This window comes from Lepisosteus platostomus, chromosome 3, assembly GCF_059453375.1.
Source record: "Lepisosteus platostomus isolate fLepPlt1 chromosome 3, fLepPlt1.hap1, whole genome shotgun sequence".
Taxonomy (NCBI): Eukaryota; Metazoa; Chordata; class Actinopteri; order Semionotiformes; family Lepisosteidae; genus Lepisosteus; species Lepisosteus platostomus.
In genome coordinates this window covers 79792972-79815922 of record NC_142613.1, presented here as the reverse complement: position 1 = coordinate 79815922, position 22951 = coordinate 79792972, and the positions used below count along the sequence as shown (strand labels likewise).

The 22951-nt window shown below is 39.1% G+C and overlaps 1 protein-coding gene across 4 annotated transcripts in view; it reads right to left on the bottom strand.

Moving 5' to 3' along the window:
- fam184ab (family with sequence similarity 184 member Ab) overlaps positions 1-22951 on the bottom strand; it is a 142277-nt gene that overhangs the window by 6000 nt on the left and 113326 nt on the right. For 2 of the 4 annotated variants that reach the window (XM_088627018.1, XM_088627019.1), the window contains 5 exons: positions 22576-22760; positions 20900-21046; positions 18225-18342; positions 16357-16461; positions 15329-15534 (listed from right to left, as the gene is read on the bottom strand). In XM_088627018.1, the coding sequence (XP_088483144.1) occupies positions 15329-15534; positions 16357-16461; positions 18225-18342; positions 20900-21046; positions 22576-22760 (761 nt within the window). Of the gene's footprint in view, positions 1-15328; positions 15535-15643; positions 15749-16356; positions 16462-18224; positions 18343-20899; positions 21047-22575; positions 22761-22951 lie in introns of those variants that run through there. The other 2 variants (XM_088627020.1, XM_088627021.1) reach the window with 2 other exon arrangements.

The window sequence follows — 22951 nt, the reverse complement described above, 5'->3', positions numbered from 1 at the left end:
TTTATCACTGTTCTTCTGCCTTGTGAGCCTTTGAAATTTAAAACAGCATTTTTCTCGGCCCTCACTTGGTCTGAGTACAGTACCAGTCCATTAGAGACCCAACACCGTGTGCGGTCCGTCCTACACAAACCGCCTGTCGACTGGATGAGCCTCCTGTTCGTCTCCAGGTCACTCGGCTGTTTCACCACCGTGATTACCGGACCACCGCCGGAGAAGGGACACGCTTCCGAAGAACTGTCTTACATCATCACTTTTAAAAACATGACGACAGAAGTTTCTTTTCTTTGGCGTATCCTTACATCTTCCTACACAACTTATTTTCTGTACCCCCCAAACCCCGCTTTCCCCTAAAAAAATTACAAGTATAGAATCCCATCACAGTAAAAAATAACAAATCTATTTAATTAACACCAAGATGTGACAGAACACATTTAAGACTTACAGTGTCCTACATATTTCAATGGATTTCAGTTCCCTTCGCTCCCCAGGATATCTGAAAATTCACTATCGTGTACTAAAGGCTCTACATGCGTTAGCTACAGTACTGATATAGACATTACACTTTATTAGTAAGCGTGTATTAATACACGTTATTATGAATAACTGTGGCGTGTGTAATTCAAAAGCAAATTTAGTTAAATATTACAATAATTTTCAAGTGACGGATGCGAAAATTCATTACTTACTGCCGATATTATTCCCACTATATTCGGGATTGGTTTAATGTGGTTTAGTGTTCACTTTAGTCCGATACTAAATTGCTTAAGCCATGTGAAGATGCGGTTTAAATTAGTCCCCTACTTCAGTAACCCGCGGAGGGTAGCAACTGCCAGGTAGCGAACTAGTTTAGCACAGAGCTGCGAGTAGGTCGCTTTTAGTTCGTTTCAGTTGACGCTCGATGTCATAAAGAAGAGTGTAGGTTAATATCCTGAACCAAAGAACCCAAGAGACTGGTTACATATAAAAGGAGACTCAGGTGAAATCAATAGCATTTCTTATCCTGCATATTACAGCTTTAAGTGAAATGATTATTTGGAGACGGTCAGTTAACCAGACTGTGGCTTGTTATAGGTCCCAAACTTTGAACTTTTATTTCTCACTTTGGCAAGTGACTGGATTGACTGCAATTTCAAGAAAATCTTAGCCTTTTTTTCTACAAGGGTTTATTGTACTTCTGTCCTGGAATGACACCTTATGTGTTTTGTTTAAAGCAGAAAGTGTGAATTAAACAACAAACAACAGACCCTGTGCATTTTTTGTTCTTGTGTGGCTGTTGATATGCCTCCTGATCATTTCCTCACTTAAGCAGAAATCAGTCATGAATGTAACATAATATCTTCAATAATAAAAACTTTTAATGATTGTGCTGTGCTGCTCAGTCAATTCCATTAGACAGTTTCTCTAAAACCAGCACTTTAATTGTTGAATGGATAATTAGCAGGATCCCTATTAATTAAGAAGCTGGTTGTGTCTGCAGTGAGTTCTGTTCTGTGATTGTCACAAAAAGTGTCTTTTTTCAGTATTACTGTAAAATACATTGACATTTGTGCTTGTACTTAACATTATTTATTATTAAAAAAATTATCTCCAATTGGCTTATTTATGTTTTTCATCTGTTTTATAATGTGTAATAATTACACAATCATCATGATGGAGAAAGGGTTATACACATGTATCTCTGGTTTTGGAAAATGGGGAAATATACTTTTTCTTTTACTGTATTTCTGTTTGTATCTTGTTCTGTATTGTTGTATCTATGTTGTACTGTGAGTAGATGAAGTATACTCTTTCCTGTGGATAGTCCTCAGGTACAGTAATTGACTACATTTGTTTCAGAGCACTCCTACAGAATGGCTGGAAAGTCAATACTAAGGAAAGCAAGAAACCTGAAAAGAGCTGAGAATTGTGAGTAAAAGGAAAAAAATATGGGTTTTCTAGCACTAAATAATTCTGAGAAGAAGAATAGATTTTCTGTCTGAATTCTGAATTAGAGAATTCTTTTAGGTAGACAATATAAACCAGAGAAATGTTTTTTTCACAGTTCCAGCACTTTCTCATTTGAACAAGATGGAAAATCTGTCAGCAAGTTCGTTGACTTGGGACTGTGTAGTGAAGAAAGAAAATACCATATTTTTTCAAAACTGGCATCAGTTGTGCTACCCGCATTAGTATCTCAGACTTTGTTGATACTGTAAGTACTTAATTCACAGAATACTGAAAAACATGAAGTTCATACTTTCAAGAAAATGCAAAGGTAGGTTTTCCAATATAAAGCCTAATATAAACAAAACCTCTTTAAAATGGGATGTGTATGAAGCTGTGACACAAAAACAATAATTGAAGCTAGCCAGTTTTTTAATATATATAAATTTTGTATATCACTGTAAATCAGACATCTCTAACCCTTATCCTGCAGAACCCTACTCTAGAAGGTGCTAAATGAAACCCTAAAATCATTATTTTCTGTGGCTTATAAATAATACTTGTAATCAACGACAGGTTAATTATAAACCTAAAAGTGTTCCACATCTTTATAAATGAGTGATTTATCATGAATGTACTAGATTGGAGTATGCTGTAAATAGTAATTAATTCTGAATTTGAACTTAATCAGTACAAAGGAAAGACAAATATATAATTAAAAATTAAAAGTATAAATTTCATAAGTTCCAGCAGTTTTAATTTGACAGAAGATTAGGCATGTACTGTATGTGTTGTGTAAGTGCTATTCTGGAAGAGCACTGTTTAACTCGTTTCAGCTTGATGGAGATTATTCCCAGCTCCCTCAGTCTGTTTCCAGGGACACGGACAGCTGAACGAGCCTCCGGAGTCTCCTAATTCAGCTGTCTCACTGTGTGGAGTCAGCAGTATCGGAAAGAGGATGACTGAAGTGTGTATAACCCTCGAGCACTTGGCTGTTTTTACCATGAGTCCGTCTGAAGAACAGTATCAGCAAAAAAGTAAGAACATAGCTGTAGCACAGTAAAAAAAAAAAACATTTCTTTCTTTTTTGCACTATTAATCTGAGGCCAATAACTGACAAATGGCTTAAAAATCCAAAAGTAGGTTAAATAAACTGATATGCAGTATTTCTCCTTGTTCTTTTCAATCCCCTTAAAATCCAATACTAATGGGAGTTTTTTAAGAAAAAGAAACAATTGTGCTGCCTAATATGTTTAAAGTATAATATTCCTGATAAATACACAATAAAAGGAAAGACAGAAATTCTAGTTTATGAATACCATTTGCTTTAAGTGTGTATTGAATGGTGTTTTAAAATACCTTTAGGAGACAGATCTTAAAAAGCTTGCCTTGCTGGAAAACATGATTGCATTGCAGCCTTCATTAGCCACATTAATAACTACCTTTTACCTTGCATCTTCACCACGGATTTGTATGTACAGTATATTTACAACCAGATTTATTATAGACAGAGTCACATTTAAGGCATACATTTAGCATGGTCTTCAGGACCAGTGGACAAAAATATGTTACGCTGAGCCCTTTAAGATGGCGGAGACACTCTTTCGCACAACCACTTTATCTGTATTTGTGCACCAAATTGGCTTCTTCATGGGCTGTGCAGTAGGAGCATCCACTTCACACAGCCTGCAGCAGTCTCTATAGTAAAGAGCTTGGTTTTCATTAAAAATACTAACACAGTTTCTGAAATAGTTAACAGTTATACAAAAAATATCACTGTTACAAAAATATTAGTTTCACAAGCCACAGCACTGTACCCTGTTTTTCCATGAGATGTAAAGTCCCGCATGTGTGAATTTGCTGTTCGTGGAAACTTCAAGATACCCAACCCTCATGAACACCGAGGTCTTACTCTGTACTGTTTCTCTGACTTGCTCAGCACCTCTGTTATTTCAGTAGGAAGCACATCTTCAGATGTGGTAGAACAGGGGTGTCAGAGTAATTCGTTACAGCCGGGCTGATTTGATTTAAACGTACTTCAAGGTCGCCTTACATACTTAAGCAGCAAGGCTTTGAATTATTTTTTTTTCTCTTACCTTGAATAGAAAATCATTCTAATCTCTTATCACATTAGATTAGTTCCTGTTCTTGTGAGATTATGACATTGACATGTGACATACAGCTGTATGAAAAAGTTTGGGCACCTCTGGCCAAATTACATGTTTTGTTGATTTTCCAAGTGAAAAGAAGTTAACACAACCTCTGCAGTGAAAAACTTAAACCTGACATATTTCTGCATATTTAAATGCACCGTTACTATTTATTTTCTGAATTTAACAGATTGAAAAAAATAAAACCGTAAATGTGGCATGTGCAGAAGCTTAAATGTCTTACATGTCTTACAGTAGTGGTACACTTACCATGCACATTCCGCTTCTCGGTTTAAAATTATTTGCTATGAAGTAGCCGGAAAGGAATTTTCTCTTAATGTCTGCCTTCAGATGCTTTATCCCAGAAAGTATAAATAACCCTGAATGGAAACTAGTAAGTGTCTGTCCTTAATCCTTGTTTTGTCTAAATGTTGTGTGCATTACAGTATATAAATTCCTGGTTTTATGACAGATTTTGTTCTAATCAGTTTTAAATAGAATTATATGATTATATGACTACAGCTACTTTGAATATGAGTCATATCCTGTAAAGAAGTATATTTTTCTGAATTTCATAATAACACTAAACATATTTTAAATAATATTAACATCTATTCAACCTTCTAAAAGCAGCAGTATCAGATTAGATACCACTGGAAAAACCAATGATTGCCATTTGTTTAAACTCAGCCCCAGGTCAGGTGAGATTTCTTGTAATGCTGTGGTAAATGTTGTTTCCAGCTCCTGTCACATCATGGCTGGTGGTCAATTACCGGACCGATTGTCTAATCTAATCTAATGTCCCAGTTTCCCGTGGTCAGGCAACACAGTCAGGCAGGTAGTCAACACCACCAGCCTGTACCTAAACAGCACTTACAGTACCTTGTTCCCAGGAGGGTGTTTATTCCCACTCCACCGATATTACAGTGCTCGGTCTCAGCCTTTGCTCTATGACCCGGCACTTGTTCTCCTGTGCTCACTTTATTTTCTGCTCGTGTTTTGAATTCCTCTCTGGCTTGGCTCACTGCTTGTTCCCTCAATCTTGATTCCTAGTTCTCCCTCTGGCTTAGTTAACGTCTTCCTGGAGCGCTTGGTCCCCTTGTCTGCCTGACCATCCTATTTGCCTGTGTCTCTCACTGCCCAGCTGCTGCGTCCTGGCTGTGCTCACCCTGCGGTCCATGTGGGTCCTAATGCCCCAGTATAGTGACGGGGACACTATACTGTAAACAGGCGCCGTCCTTCGGATGAGACGTAAAACCGAGGTCCTGACTCTGTGTGGTCATTAAAAATCCCAGGGCGTTTCTCGAAAAGAGTAGGTTTGTCCTGGCCAAATTTCCCATTGGCTCTTACCAATCATGGCCTCCTAATAATCCTCCTCTATGAATTGGCTTCATTACTCTGCTCTCCTCCCCACTGTGAGCTGGTGAGCGTTCTGGCGCACTTTGGCTGCCGTTGCATCATCCAGGTGGGGCTGCACACTGGTGGTGGTGGAGGGGAGACCCCATTACCTGTAAAGCGCTTTGAGTGGAGTGTCCAGAAAAGCGCTATATAAGTGTAAACAATTATAATTATTATTATTATAAAGTAATCAGCTTGGATTTAGCACTGTGACAGCAGCTGACACACACACCACTCTAATTCCAACACCCAAGCTTTGCAAATTCTGTTCTGACCTCCTTATCTTGTTTCTCTACCTCTGACCCTCTAGAGTAGTGGTTCTCAAACTTTTTGGACCAAGTACCACCCCTGATCAAACCAAAGAATCCAAGTACCACCTACAAGTCATCTTCTCATAGGAACCCCAGAAATTCTCAATGACCAACATGAGCACATGTGCACATACACTCTCACACATATATAATAAATATAATAATAATAAAAACTGTATTTGATATTGCACCTTTAAACGTGGCTTCTCAAAGCCCTTTACAGAATGACAACAGGAACAACAACAATTAAAAATAAACAATAAAAAAGCACCATTTCAGTGAGAGGGGTGAGCCTGTTTAGTCGAGCAAAGCAGATGTGAAATCATTTTTCGAGCCTTGATACAATTCACAACAGAATCTAACAGATTTTAAATCGTCAGGCATTTTCTTGATGGCCAAGGCCTCGCAGTGGATGCTGCAACCTCTCTAATTTGTGCAACTACACCGCTGTGTCGGCTTGTCATCGCTCTAGCAGTCTGTACAAACTCCGACGCATTTTATCCAGCTGATGCCATTCTCTTCAATAAATTCATTCAGAAGCTGAAATATTTGCTTCCCTGTAGTTCCTGTTGGTAGCGGCTTACAGAACAGAAAGTCCTCATGGGACGTACCCTCAAACTCGTATCGAACGTAAATGAGCAAATTGGCCAAATCGACGACATGTACAGACTCATCTAATTGGAGTGAAAAGCATCTGCTCATCTTAACGCGCTTTATCAGTGTACTTCTGATATCATCCATGTCATCCATGCCATCATCCATGTCAATAATTCTATGAGTGACTGTGTCTTTCGGAGGGGGCAGCAGGAAGAGCTGCTAAGCAACCTTTTCTCCACACATAATTCATGTCAGCTCTTTTGCCAACGGTAAATAAGGTTCTTCAAAAATAGTGTGGGGCTCACCTGCTTTAGCAATCCGCAAGCTTGCATTTTTCCCCGTTTCCGTTTCAGGAGTCCGTCTCAGAAGTTAAAAGAAGTTTTTTTTTCTTGTGCATGGGAGTGAAACACAAAGACGCTCTGTGTATTTTTCTTAAAATAACCTAGAACAGTTCTTCAGAAATATTTTTCTGATATCTATCACACGTTCCTGTGCTCACAAGATTGCCAGCGTTCGTAGTATGCATTTCTATGCTTTCCTGTGCTTACAACATTGGCGTTGTTCCAAAATCACACATATTCTCCTACCTCCCTATTTGCTGGAGATCACTTTTTTTAAATACAATTGGGCGCTTTCGTTCGTATCACGCATTCCTATAGAGTGGTATAGAACTACATTGTAGCTCTGTGTCCACTCAGGTATTAGTGCGCGATGTATTGTAGTACTTGGGCAGCGTATTCAACACGTATTAAAATAGAAAATATGAAAACCCGTCCCGATTTATCAGGCTTGGAGAGATAACTTGTCTGAATATAAGGTTACAATAGAGTCTGTTAGATCCATCTACTTCTCTCACATCATTGAAAATCACCATAACAACCCCAGACATCTTTTCTCCACCATCAACAGCTTGCTAAAGCCAAACTGCCCCACCACATTACCTGCATCATCACAACTTTTGAGGAAGAATTTTAGCATTTGCCTTTTTATTAAGTATATAATATAGTGACTATTTGCCTTTGCTCATATGCCTTTTGCTTAGCAACAATATAAAACGATAATTCAAGCATATTATTTGACCTTTTGACATTAATATTACAACCGCAAAGTGTCTAGCTCATTTTCACACCTTCTGTTTGCTTACTCCTTTTTTTGTCTATATGCAAGGTAAAACTGCTTCTTAAGAAGAACGTGGTCAATTACAAAGAAATGTTTGTAGAGAGAAAAAACATCTCCTAATATGGAAACTTAGAGTGAGCTTTCCCTTGTGAATTTGCTGTATAAAACTTATTGCATTTACCATCGCAGGGTGGATAGATTTTTACAGATCTGTATGAGAGACTGCTCTCAGGTCTGCATGGTCTTATCCTCCTCATGTGCATGAATAAAGTACTCGGCTTGACCACACCTAACCTGACTGAAGAAATTTCTACGACACTTTGCAACACATTCTTAGATTTCTTTAGCTCCAAGATTGACAACATCCGGCATCACATTCTCTCCACTACGCATATCATTTCCATACCTCCTCCCTCCTCATCCAACTTTTCTGGTTCCCTTCTCTCCAGCTTCCCTCTTCTTAACTGAGCATCCCTCAATAAACTAGTTACACGCATGAAACCCACTACATTTATTTTAGATCCCATTCCCACCACTTTATTTCAGTCCTGTTTCTCTTCTCTCTGTCCCATTGTCTTCAATATTATAGAAGAATCCTTGAGCACTGGCATTGTACTAACGGTCCTCAAAACTGCTGCCATTACCCCTGTGCCAAAAAAGCCTAACATGGCTCTTGACAATCTTAACAATTTTCGCCCAATCTCCAACTTACCCATTCTTGCAAAAATTCTAGAACGTGCTGTCACACTTCAGTTACATAATCACCTCATGACAAACAACCCTCTCGAACCCCTCCAATCTGGCTTCCGTCAACTTCACAGCACAGAAACTGCCCTGGTCATAGTCACTAACGATCTTCTAATAGCTTCTGATTCTGGTTCTCTTTCTATACTCATCCTTCTTGATCTCGCTGCTTTTGACACTGTTGACCATAACATCTTACTTTCTCATCTTGAGACTGTGTTAAGAGTTTCTGACACTGCTCTCAAATGATTCAAGTCTTACCTCACTGATCACTGTCACTTAGTCTCTCTTAATGGGTATAGGTCTGAAATTGGACTTGTTAAGTCTGGTGTTCCTCAGGGCTCAATACTGGGCCTCTTATTCTTCAGTATTTCCATGTTTCCACTTGGTCAGCTTTTAAGATCACATGGCCTCTGCTATCATTTCTATGCTGACGATACTCTGATATACATCCATACCAAACCTGACACTGATGTGGCTGTCTCTATTCTATCTAATTGTATCACTGACATAAAAACTTGGATGACTCAAAATTTCCTTCATCTTAACTCTGACAAGACTGAAGTCATGCTTATCGGCACCCCCATCAACTTCGTAAAGCCAGTCGTGTAACCCTATCTGTAGATGGTTCTGTTCTTGAGCTTCAATCTAAATTGAAAAACCTTGGGGTGATATTCAGTTCTGTCTTAACATTTGACCCACATGTGTAGCATATTGTCAAAACATCTTTTTTTCACCTCAGAAATATTGATAGACTACGCCCTATGCTATCACTAACTTTGGTTGAAAAGCTCATCAACACATTTGTGTTCTCTCGAATTGACTACTGTAATACCAGCAGCCACATCACCCTGCAACTCACAACTAGTAACCCACTGAAGCTAAGCAGGTGTGGGCCTGGTCAGTACCTGGATGGGAGACCTCCTGGGAAAAACTAAGGTTGCTGCTGGAAGAGGTGTTAGTGGGGCCAGCAGGGGGTGCTCACCCTGCGGTCTATGTGGGTCCTAATGCCCCAATATAGTGACTTGGACACTATACTGTAAACAGGCGCCGTCCTTCGGATGAGACGTAAAATTGAGGTCCTGACTCTCTGTGGTCATTTAAAATCCCAGGCTGTTTCTCAAAAAGAGTAGGGATGTAACCCCGGCGTCCTGGCCAAATTTCCCATTGGCCCTTACTAATCATGGCCTCCTAATAATCCCCCTCTGTGAACTGGCTTCATTACTCTGCTCTCCTCCCCACTAATAGCTGGTGTGTGGTGAGCGTTCTGGCGCACTATGGCTGCCGTCGCATCATCCAGGTGGGGCTGCACATTGGTGGTGGTGAAGGGGAGTCCCCATTACCTGTAAAGCGCTTTGAGTGGAGTGTCCAGAAAAGCTCTATATAAGTGTAAGCAATTATTATTATTATTAATTAATGCTCTACTCTACTGGGCTATCTAAATCTACTTTGAACAAACTGCAGTACGTCCAAAATTCAGCAGCCAGGATCCTGAACAGGTCTAGTGCAAGTGATCACATTACTCCTATCCTGGAGTCCTTGCACTAGCTTCCTGTCAAATTCTGTGTGGACTTTAAATCAAATAAAAGTTTATTTATCAAATGCAGAACAATACAACCTGCAGCAGTAGTTGCTGGCAATGAAATGTATTTTCTACGAGCTCAGTGGGGTGGGGGTGGGGGGGTGTAAAATAGAAATTGAATAAAATAAACTCAGACAATACTCAATTAATAGAGCTGCTATGTATCACGCCCTCTGCAGCCAGAGGGCGCACCTTCTCTGTCCTGTCTCTCATTTCCGGTTCTTTGCTGTCCTCGCGGTCTTTCTCTCTCTCTGGGACTATATATTTCCGGGTCTTTCAGTCTGCCTTGGCTCAGCATTGACCTTTGGATGTCCTGAGGTCATAGGTTTCTATACGGCATTCCCTGAACAGCTGAGCCCGGGCTAACCCCCGTATCGCCGCTACGCATAGGGTCTTTTCGCTCTCCTGCCATTCAACGGTTCGTCCCTTCCGACATCCATGACACTATGTGTCCATGGTGTATGCAATATATTACGTCCAAGTAATGTTGTATGACGAATACAATGAAAACTGTATGTCCATGTAAGCATTACGGGTGATTTGCTAAAGGAGTTGCAGGTTGGCTATTTAGCAGTCTTATTGCCTGGAGGTAGAAGCTGTTCTGTAGTCTGTTGGACTGGGACCGAATGCTTTCGTACCATTTACCGGACAGTAGGAGGGAAAACAGTTTGTGACTCGGATGACTTGGGTCCTTGAGAATGGACCTGGCCTTCTTCAGACATCTAGTGGAGTAGATATCCTGGATGTTTGGTAGCTCACAGCCGGTAATGAGCTGCGCTGACTTCACCACCCTCTGCAGTACTTTGCGATCCCGGGCGGAGCAGCTCCCATCCCAGGCAGTGATACAACCAGTCAAGATGCTCTCAATAGTGCACCTGTAGAAGTTGGCCCGGATATGTGGGTATCTGGAAAGGCCTGGATATGGCCTTTTAAAATCCTCATGCTCACTTATAAGGCTCTGCATGGCTTGGCACCTCAGTACCTGTCTAGACTATTATCGCCCTACTCCCCACCTCGCAACCTTCGCTCTTCCAATTCTGATCTCCTAACTGTCCCCCAAGCCCGTCTACATTGTATGGGTGACAGGGCCTTCTCCTATTATGCCCCCAAGCTCTGGAACTCTCTGCCCAAGGATATCAGAGAGTCACCTTCTCTAAACTCATTCAAATCCAGATTCAAAACCTTCTTCTTTAAGAGAGCCTTTACTTAACTGGTTCCATTCTTCACCCCTCTACTTTTCTTAGTACCACCATCCACAGTCTCCTCTGTATATTGTAATTGTGCTTTTATCTTGTGCATTCTTTTTATTTATCGTTGTTGTCATTCTGTAAAGCGCTTTTAGAAGCCACCTTTTAAGGCGCTATATAAAACAAAGTTTATTATTTTTATTATCCTACAATTTTGTGTGATTCATGCCTTTGCTAGCATTTTAAGCAGTACACAAGCTTCTTAGTGTTCAGTTCACTGACTACAGGAGGGACAAAGAACTTCATGTGTGAAAACACCTGTTCACAGAGGTATGTTGAGCCCAATCAGTGGTTTGAAATGTCTGTATTGTCCACGCAAAGTTATTGATGTCTGACATACTGTGCCTCACAAATAGGCATTTAAGTGATATATTGAAATTTGTGAAAAAAATCACAAATCACCCTCAACAAAATAAAAGAAGTTCAACATCTCTAGATAGCTTTAAGATGCCACTGATGTTCCAAAAAATAAAAACTGAGCAAATATTTAACTTTACTGTGGTTCATTTCAACAACCATCCACTGAAGAACTGAAAAAACCCCATGTCTCTGGTATCAAAGCTGTCTGGTTTAATCAGAAAAGAAAATATAGAGCCAAAACATCAGAAATCCTGAAATCTGAAAAAAATACAACCCATTTTCCGTGCACAATCCATGCCAGAACTTAAGTGTGAAAGTGTGAAAAATCAGTGGCACAGATTGCAAGCTTTCTTGTGAAAACAACAGACAAGCCTTTTTAGCCTAGCAAAGGACCTACCTCAGAGCCTGCCTGCCCAGCACTGGAGATGCCATTTAGATGATAGTACAGTTTAAGCTGTATTTACTCAAGTTTCTCTAGCTTGCTTAGTCTATGGAGCTGTAAGCCTCCTCCTCTTATGTAAGCCAGATATAAGTGAGAACTCTCCCCTGGGTCGCTCACTCACTCCTTTCTTTCAGACTGGAGTCTAGACACACACTGAATCCCCTTTCCACCTGGCTGGGCTTAAAAACCTCTCAATTAGCCCAGAGGAGTGACCAGTTCCTCACAGAAACTATCCCAACAGCTCTTGAGGAAATTGACTCCCTCTGAGTGCTAATTATTAATTTAGATGTACCTTATTTTGCAGGTTTTTTCAACCATTGTGGCTCAGGGCCACATCACTGGGCCTGTGTTTTGAGCCATGATGGTGGCTTTCTCACAAAGCCACCTGTCACTGCTTCAGACTCTGACACTGTAGCACTCGAATGTACTGTATTCTATACACAGTAAATGTAAAATAAAATCTTTCTGTAAAAACAAAAATATTGTTCCTAGATGTAAGAGATATGAAACAACACTTGCTTCTGATTGAATAGTTTCTGCATTTGTGTACAAACCAACAGGAGCAACAGCATTAATCAAAACCAGATCCCCTGCTATAATAATAAGGCCAAAGTATTAGCAATTACTTTAAGTTTCCTGTAAGTCGAGAAATATCAGTACATAATGTATTGTAAAAATGTTACTGAATCAAGGTTTTTAACAAGTAGGGAAATACAAATTATACTAATATTGAAATGCAAATATAATTAAGCTTATCACAAGGTCTTTTCTTTAAAAAATATGTGAATGATCTTGCTTGTCTCTGTGTGAAACTAAGATTGAAGTTGGCAAGATGGAACTGAAACTAAGATTGAAGTTGGAAGTCCTATCAATTTTAGTAAGCTTGATCAGGTTTCAGGTGCATTTAGAAGACTTCTCCCAGCTGAAGAAAGATATAAGATATGAAAAAGGGGTTAACTGATTTCTTTCTGCACAAAGACTTCTTGTAACACAAGACATTCCATGTTTAGGCACCTTTGAGTTATGGCATTGATGGGAGTTAATTGATGTGAAATTCCAAGTGCAAGATAAAGACCCCCCTAACTAAGGAAAGATAAAACTGATTAAAAGTGTTCAAGGTCTTGGGAATGTCCAAACACAGGTGGCCCCCCATTACCATGGTAACAAGTTGCGTCAGAAGCGGCTGAAATTTGCTATATAAACTGGAAGTTTTGTACCTGTATTCCGAACAATATGTTGATCTTATTGTTCCTTGCATGCAATAAACTCAATTGTTTAAACTTCATCTCGGGTTCTAGTACTTATTTGTCTGTTACTACACAGCCAAGACAATCTTTGGAAACAGTTTTTAATGTTTCAAGCCTGCTTGATAAACACAGCATATCCCACTGGAAGCAAAGGAAAATAGCAGGTCATAGCTCATGACACTGGGCTTTGCTGGAGACATGTTTATATTAATGTAAGACTGAACACTTACAGCCACAAACCAAAGCACGACATGCATTAGCAGTGTCTGGTTCTCCCAGTCTGTATCTTGTTCTAATTGCATTTGTTCCACTTTAAAGGCAGGGTCACCTTGAAGTGTCTTTTAGAGCTGAGCCATTGTGAAACTTCATGAGAGGGTCCCATGACGACCAAGAGGCACTGCTGGAGTAATCAATTTAACTGATAGAAACAGATGCCCAGTAATGTGCTGTGCAGAAAAATCCTATAATGAAACTGAAGGCATTGTAATTTAACTACAGTGATGGCAGGATGAAAAAATTCAAAAGAACATGCAATTATAAAACTGTCCACATACAGCAAGACAAAATATAAGAAATAAACATAAAGCACACAAAAAAGAAAAACACAGGGTAACAAACTCCATTATGTTAGTTAAAAATTGAATTTTTGGAATTTATTAGTAAAAAAAAAATACTCTGACTTTGTATGTTAGGAAACATGCACAGAACCAGATACACAATACAAACACAACAGGCGTAATAAAGGTCAGAAATGTATTAAATGTAAAAACTAAATGTATTAAAAAGAAATGTAACAATAACATGGGAGAGGAGATAATGTTTAAGAGAAAAACACTATAAAAAGCCAGACATGCAGTATAGTTTTTAATAATTTTCTGACAGCATTCTCCACGAGAAGTCACTGAGCTCGAATGGCATCATGGTGATAGTTCGTGTCACTCAGTGGGCTGGGATGGTAAACAATGTTGTACATAAATACACTCATTTTATATATATATACACTCCTTTAGCCACAATTATTTATTATGTACCAGGGAACAATGCGGACAGAAGTAACTAGAAATGTTTTTAGGACTATTTTAGTAAAGTAATCTATGTAGATATTTTTACAGAACCTTTCCTTTCCTAGTTGCCCTGATCTTCTGTGAGGTTATGGCCATGAGCTGTGGCAGGAGCAGATGTATCTCCCAGTTTCAGCAATGCTGAGTATTGCAATGAGCTACTGTACTATATGTGTATGTGTGTCTGATACAAGAGACTGCTGAGCTATACACATGAAGGGAAAAGAGTTCTGATGCTCCCATTGCCTCCCAGATGAGAACTGAAAAAGGCACTCATAGCCCACACTGTCCTAAAATCTTTAAGGAGACTACAACCCATGTGGACAAATACCTACATTTTTTAGATGGTTACTCACCATTTATATTTTTCCTAACGCCATATTTTCTGATTACCAAAAATGTTTCATGTTATTTCTGTGCACAGTATCCCAAATACATTTAGCTTATGCCGCAGGTGTTTTGATATAGTAGATCACAGAAGACTATGCTACCATGGGCTAAGTAGAACAAAAGCAGAAAACAAAACCAAAAACAAACAACAAAAACACCATGCAGACATTTAGCTTGTGACTTTCCCACTAATGGAACAACATGTGTCTTTTTGCATTCCAATGCCATTTGGTCAACCTAATATCTTTATATAGGAGTTCAGACAAACTGAAACTTCATACATGTTTAATTGAGAATGATACAACAAAACAGCAATATCCCCTTTTCCAATTTTATATCTATCCTGGGATGTGCATAATACTATTATCCCACAAGGAACTGACAGGCAAGACAAAAACATCTTGCCTTCCAAACAAGAGCATTGAAGCGCACATCTCTATTAAAGTTAATTGCTTTTTTTAACTACCAGGCTCAGGAGGCAGGGAAATTAATTTATTACCGAAGCTGGAAATTACTTAGAGACAGCTGTATAACAAGGGGAACTGGAAATGTAAAAAACAACCTTACTTTACAAAGGGCTAAAAAAGGGATACTGTGATTTTCACTTCAGCAGAACAGTACTTATAAAGCTTACACTGTTTTATGTCACAGCGTAGACACGTCCACTCCAGAAAGAATTTAAAATAGGGTAAGGATATTCTCATGTCTTTATTCACGTTTACTCTGGTGCTAGTCTTTATGACGAGGTGTGGCTCACCTCAGAAATTTCTTGGGCTCTTTCGGAGGTGTTGGTTGGGGCAGAGGTTTGCTACTGTTGAACTCAAGGTCGTGAATAGGGGAGTTGGGGATTGGCTCTAGGCGGGCAGGCTGGGCACACCCGTTTCCCGTCCCTGCTGGTTCCAGCGCACTTAGATTGGGAGCACTGATGAATCTGTTTGCTGATTTGTCATTCTTTTTCTTTTGCTACATAAAAGAAAAAAAAGATGGATTGGGAAAACTAAGAAAATTAACTTGTCATTTCAAACCATATCTGAAAATGGGTCTTTTTTTTACAATTGAAGTGGTATTGCTCCTCAAAGTGTAAAACTTACATTAACGGCAATCTTTCATTTTGATTTAGCAGAAAATAGCTAAATAGGATGCTTGGTGGCTTGGAAAGCAAAGTAGATTTTAATGTCTGGATAGATCAACAAAAAAAAGACAACAGAGGTTACACTGGACAAAATGTCTGGAAGCTCAGGTTACAAAACTTAAAAAAGGGATAAACATAACACTTTGGTCATGCAAAGGGACTCATTCCACTTTCTCAAGGTTGTGTCATTTACATTATAACAGTACACAAAACAATCCCCCCATGGTGCATTGAGGTTCCTGGAAATCCCCAGATGTGCAGGATGTGCTCCAGAACTCTAGTTAATGGCTTCCTTAGAAAGGAATTCCCTTTGAGTGCTTCTCTCAAGCTCAATGATCTGTCATCTTAACTTGCTTAAACTGGCAGCCGGATCAGGTCTGACCCCTGCATTCAGAAAGCCCCTTGCTTGTAGTTGAGTCAAACCAGTCTCAGCTTCTAGAGGCAGATTGTCTTTGAAAGAAAATCAATACTCCTGAGATCTTTGTGTGTAACACACCCATTTCTAAATGGAATTTTAAGACAGGAATATCATTGTTTTTGAAGACATTAGTATATAGTTTATTTCAAATCTGATTCAAACAATTCAGATTTGACAAGTTTCAATTAGTTAAGAAGGACTGCAATATCCTTAAGTGTGATTAATCATTACTTACCTTTATGAGGGGGTTGATAACACCAACATTGGGGCTTGTATTAAATACTTTGTTAAAATTAGTCTCTCTGTTCACCAGTTCCAGCTGATAAAACTTCTTGTCATCCTGTCCACAACAAAAGATAAAACACAGTTCAATTCATGAACTTCAAGCAGTGATTATAATTCCATAAATGAAAAAGCAGACATGTACACACAACATGTAATTAAGATCAGCAGTAAAGTGTAACAGGGTCTTCTTTAATGCAGTTTTGGGCCAGTCCACTGACGAAATAGCTCAGACAGAAGTTGGCACAGCCTTTCCAACCCTTCTCTCACAAGGCTATAAGTGCTTTAGAAATACTGTCCAAAGCATTGAGGGCTTTTACGTTGTGCAGTAACAGGAGCTGCTGTATCTTTGCCGTATAGTTGCAAATACCAGTATGAAAGATTATTAGTGAATTTCTATTCTCTGAAATTGTGCATTTAAGCAAGCCTTCTAAGGGGACTAAAAATGGGGTTCTCTATTTCCATTAGACAATTTGTATTAGCAAAACTAAAGATTTCTAAAGGACTGGAAATTAGTGCAACAAAGAAATGCATGTGGTTATTAAAACAGACAGTGTTTAAAACTATTTTGTCAGGACTGTGTAATAGATCCTTTGTTGCTTCATCGTCTAGCTTCAGGATAAGTTCACCCCAGAGACTATCATGACAGACAATAAAGAAGATGGAAATCACCCTGTGCCACAGGAGACTCGAATACTGACAAGGAATGAACAGGCTTGTTTGAATCTAAATCAGGTAACATTTACAGTGCACAGCACATTACCTCACAAAACCAAAAAGAATGTTACAATATGTTTTTTATTTAAATATATGAAATCCTGAAGCTGTGCGTGTACCAATCATGTCCCTCAAACTGTAATTCATACTATACTGAATATGTTTTTCAAGTAAACTGTATAACTTTTTAAAATCCTATGCACTTTCTTAAATCCATGCCCCAGAAGATTTTTTTTTTCATTACAAGTAGTTCCCGTTCTACTACTTGGCTGTGCTAATGTCTGCAGTCCTTGCAGTAGCACAGGGTGAAAGAGACTCGCTCTTCTGTCACTCCTGCTGCTGAGTTGTTGGCTACTTGAGATTCTGTGGCTTCTCAGTAAAGTACACATGAGCTGTGTCTGGTTGCCTTTCACTGTCCTCCCTGCAAGATCAGGGGCCACGCCTGTCGACAACAATCACTGAAGCCCACCTGACCGAGGTTCTCTGGTGCCGCCTGCGTAGTGCCCCATGGGTAATCCCAGTCACGGAGACTCAGATACCTTACTTACTGGCAAAATTCATTTATGAATGTCATTTATACCATTTCTGAATGTTCAGCATGGAATAAACCTTTACTTAATTTATGTCAGTAGACATTGGCGTGATCTGAAAATAATCTGGGAATGCAATACTACTTAAATATGCGACTTGAAATGTGGAATAATCCTTTCCTCTTCCACTAAATTACTAAATTGCTCAAATTGCTATTTCAGTCTGGTTGAGTGAGCCATTAATCCATTGTCATATTTTTTCTCAGGAAAATAGCCCAAACTAGTAATGACACATAACAGAATGTTACATGCTTTTTAGTTTGGATCATATCAGTGAGGCAAGAATACATATTCATATTCAACTATTTTAAGGAGAAATGTGAGAACATGAGACATTATATTCCCTGAATGAGCACAAGGGGAGTTAGGAGTGTTTACAGATAGTGAAATGTGATCTCCCAAGCAGGCACTGCGCTGTATCAATAAGAGGAATTATGGATCGGGGCTTCTGGATACCTCAGGTGAAGCAGTCAAGTCCTGCTCCTTTCAGAATTCGACAGAAAGCAAGACTTACAACAAGCTTCTTCACAAGCGACTCCCTCTCAGACACCATTTCCTTCAACTCTGCAATTAACTGCAAATCCTCTGGCCTGCTCTCTCGGTTCCTAAATTTCTCCTCTGTGCCTTCTAACCTGAAAAGGTAGAACAAAAAAAATGTTGTCAAGCATTCAGTAATATCTGTGCAATGCAACAATATGTCTCAATCCAATATCCTGGCACATTAATCGATTGCTGCAAGGTGTTGTCAAGGTGTTGTGTTGTTTAGTGAACAATTTTCCTCCGTTTACCTGCACTGAAAATATAATGACCTAAAGATTAATCATTTAGATTCTACAAACAAGTACTGTACACACTACTGGGAGCCTGTGTACTGCACATATTCAAGTGGCTGTTTTAAAGACTCAGAAGTTAATAAAAAAAAAAAATGACCACACTGTACAGTATAAACAGACTTAATAGTATATTTCAATGAGCATCTTTGGTCCTGAAGGACCATTTGTGAAAGATAAAGCCGTTTCCAATAACTCTGTTAGAGGCTAGGCTTAGTGCAGCTCTTTTCTCTTGTGGAGAAAGACACAGTAACTAGGCACTGGGCAATTCACAAGCTCAATGATGAACAGTGGGCTGTCTAGATTCAGTATAACTACTCATTTATGTCAATCTGAAAGCAGTGTTTAGTCCAAATTGGTAGGACTACAAATGCCAGTTGTCACTATAATTCAGTAATAGTAAAAATAGGTGTACTTTGGTGCCAGTTTGATTTGTGACTATTTGAATTTTATATTGCCATTAGGTTCTCACAGGGGCTATACTCTGTAAAGTAACACAGGAAAACAATTAAGACAATTAAGGCAAAAATGCAAATTATTTAAAAATAGCATGCCATATAATGGCAGACAATAACCAATTTTCATTCAGGACAAATAATAAAAATTACTGCCTAAAAGGATGAATGGCTGAATGGAGGGGTGGGTCAGATGAGTCTGTGTACTGTACATCTACTCATTCTTTGCTATGAGACAAGACTGAAATTAACTCCAAATCAGGTGGTGTATAATAAAAATAAATAGTACAAATATGTTCAATTACTAAGCAACTGAAAGCTGTAAGACTTGCATTGTATCTAAGAAGCAAATGTCTTAAATGTCATCAATGCTGCTGGGCATTAAATCATGCACAGTAAACATAATGAGCTTTATGTATTTCAAAACTATATTGCTAAAATACAGAAAGTCGTCATCAGTGCTGGAAAACAAACTAACCTTAAAACTACGGCCTTGTGAAACAAAAAACATTTTTTTCAAACACATCAAACTAGTGGAAAGACGTCAATTAGGTATAATGTCAGCATTTGGGGAAATATAACCCTCAGCATATTTAATGAAAAAACAAATTTCAAAGGTAAGTTAATGAAGGATAAAAATAATCACAGAGTGTTCTATTTAGAACTATGTTTCACTTCAGATTTTAATTGCCTTGTGCTGTATTCCCTCTTCTATTACACTGGCAAGCAAAACGTCTTACTTACAGTAATTGAAAACAATTTTTACTTTCCAGTTAACAGCAACCTAGACACAACAATTTTCCTTTCCATTTAATAGTAACCTAAACCCTCTCAAGGCTGCACTATATTTGTGTGGAATTTATCCTTCCCTGATCCACCACTATCTTGAGTGAAAGCTATGGGTTATGAACAGGATGTTACAAAAATATAAAACCAAGATCCTTTTGGCATTTACAAAGGTGTAATTGAGAATTGAGTGGATTTCATTAAATCTGTGCGTCAGAGCACCGCTATTTTTATCACAAGCTGTGCAGTAGCGTGTACAGTGCCTAGATGGTGCTCTCATTCAAGTGAAGGGAAAATAGGTCACTCCTTCAGAAATTCATTCCCAGTGCTCCAGTTGTAGCCTCATCATCTGTTCAATTTGCTTTGTTTTCGTGAAACTAATATAAATGCATATTTTCATTTGGTCAATGAGTTTTCGATGTAATTATATGTGGGATTAAAACAAGTTCACCCCTGTTATCTATAAATAATTAGTCTCATATTTAATATATGTGCCTATAAACAATTCTAGATTTGCTTTCTGTCTTACGCATGTAATAGCACAAGAGAATAAAAGAGTGACTTGTTTTCCTACAGACATAGAGACCCTACAGTTTTCAGCTGTAGGGTAAAAACAATATATATCAATATGTTTCAGTTTCTCACAGTAACAAGACTTAAAATTCCTCATCTCCCACCAAGCTCTGATGAATGACGGTATCAACACCAGGCCTTTCAAACAGTATCAATAAAACAATCCGCTGGCTTTTGATCAGCAGAGGCAGTGCAATCTGCAGGAACAGAGGCAGAGCAAACTGCAGGAACAGAGGAGGTGCAATCTGCAGGAACAGAGGAGGAGCAATCTGCAGGAACAGAGGAAGTGCAAACTGCTCTGAAAGAAGGAGAGACAAGCCTGGGTGTAAAGGGGGTCCAGGATGACAACACCTGAGGCACAGTCTCCTGCCGTGGGAATCTAGAGCTTCTCCACAGTTCTCTTTTCCTTCAGAGCTGCTCTCTGTGTGTCTCCACATTTTTTCCATGTTGTGTGCCCTGCAGCCTGCTGCCTTTTGGTTACATAATTACACATTCACACTGCCCCACACACGTGCACTAGCATGAGACACTGGGAAACAACATACAGGATCTGTAAGGCGGAGATCTTGTCCTTCAAGAGCTCTTGAGCCTTGTTGAAATCTGACAGCATGTTCTGTGTCTCACGCATGTGAGCCATCGACATCTCGCTCAGGTCCTTCTCGTGTTTCTTGGTCAGTTCCTGTTCATGAGCCCTGTTAAAAGAACACTCAGTTAAATTGCTACACAGATACACTGTACAACCCTGGAGTATCTGAACTACAGTTAGTTACAATAAATACAGCATATACTGTATAACAGCCATGGGTACCTCAGCTGAAATGTGATGTCTTTCATGAAATATTCAGTACATTTTTATTCTTCCCTTTTTTGTTACTGTATTCCCATGAAGTACATTCATAATTCATATGTCAGTTGCTGAGGAAGGATATCAATCCATTTTATAAGTAAAAACACTTCAATCTATTTATTTATTGATTTGGTTTTTTTACAGTGAATTTGCTCTTCTTTGTGCACTATGGGTCTGTCACCTTTTATCTCATGTAAACCACTCACAAACCTCTCACTACTTCCAAATATTTGGAGCAAACATGGCCAACAGCAGATACCCTACCTTAATTGTATAAGATTTGGTGATAGTACTTTAATTTGACCTTTAAAATGATTTTTTAACGAAAGTGTTTCTTGTATATCATTGTAGAATAAAATATTGCATAATTGTTGCATACAAAGAGAAATTCATGTTTAATGGTAACAGAATATAATATGCAATCTTATTTGCATAAATACTCAAATATTTGTTCAACTATCTCTCACAAAGTTCACCTTCTGATATTCAAATCTCTACATATATTATTAATTAAAGCAAAATGATTGAAACATCAATGCATCGATGCAAGATTCACGGGGAAAATATAAGATATCAACTGTATGTCTGGTTATATAACAGAATCCTGTCTTCTGTTTTTCTGAATTCACTCTCTTTCTCTGAAGACATAATATAAATATGTCATGGATTACTCATATTTTCATAGGCTGGCTAGTTCCCAGTTGCCAAGCTGCCTGAATCCTTTCCTATCATGCATAAGTATATGCAGTATACCTTGGACATGCTGAGTGTGAAAAGTACAGTGCAGTGTGTATCATCTGCAGGACAGAAACACACAGCTGACATCATCAAGTCCTGCAAGTGCTCGGGAAGTGTCAGGTCACTCTGAAAGGCAGGTCAATGGTTCTCCTACTGTCTTCATTGCACAAACACTGGGACAGTCCTGCCCTGCTTCTAGCAGCTCTTACCAGAGTCAGCAAGAGACAAAACTGGCATTTGAACAAGTGCCTTCCAATCTACAGGACTCATTTGACCTTGTTTACCTCACAAGCCGTTTAGGAGTTCTGTTCCCCCTGTGTATGTTTTTCTTTTTTTTTTTAATTTTTCATTTTAAAATCGTAAAATAAAGTCTCAGGATTAAGATGATATGCTTTGATAAAAAAAAATATTTAATATAAGCATAAAATGACCACCCAAAATGAATGAAACAAACCCTTGAAAGATGAAAATCAAACTGCAGAAAAAGTTCTCTCTGAATTACAGTACATAATATTTTCTGTTAACATTTTACTTTGAAACTTCAAGGGTGGTGCTGTTTGTTTTCCCTCAGACAAGGAGAGCACTACAGATGTAATCCAGTTAGCCACGGAGCTGATCTGCTGATCTGCTGATCACCTGATCTGCTGGTTGGCTTCGCTGCGGATCTTGAGCACCTCCCTGCCCTTGAGCTCCAGCTCCTTGGTGAGCGTGCTGATGTTCTCGTGCAGAGCGTGGATCTCCTTGTCCAGCTCGGCGATGTGGTGCTCCCTGCGGCGCACTTCCTCCTGCAGCTCCGCAATTCGCCCCAGCAGCTCCTTCTCCTGCCAAGCAGACAGGCACACAGCAACGACAGGTCAGAGCACTTCGTGCCTCAACACTCGCTGCACTCTAACAAGGGAGTAATGGGAGCCAGATGGTGCTCATCTCCTGCTTAAATGCTGTTTTTGAATATTGTTTATACAGCAACAATATTAAGAAATAAGTGACTGTTGGTTTATTGACTGTTTAGATT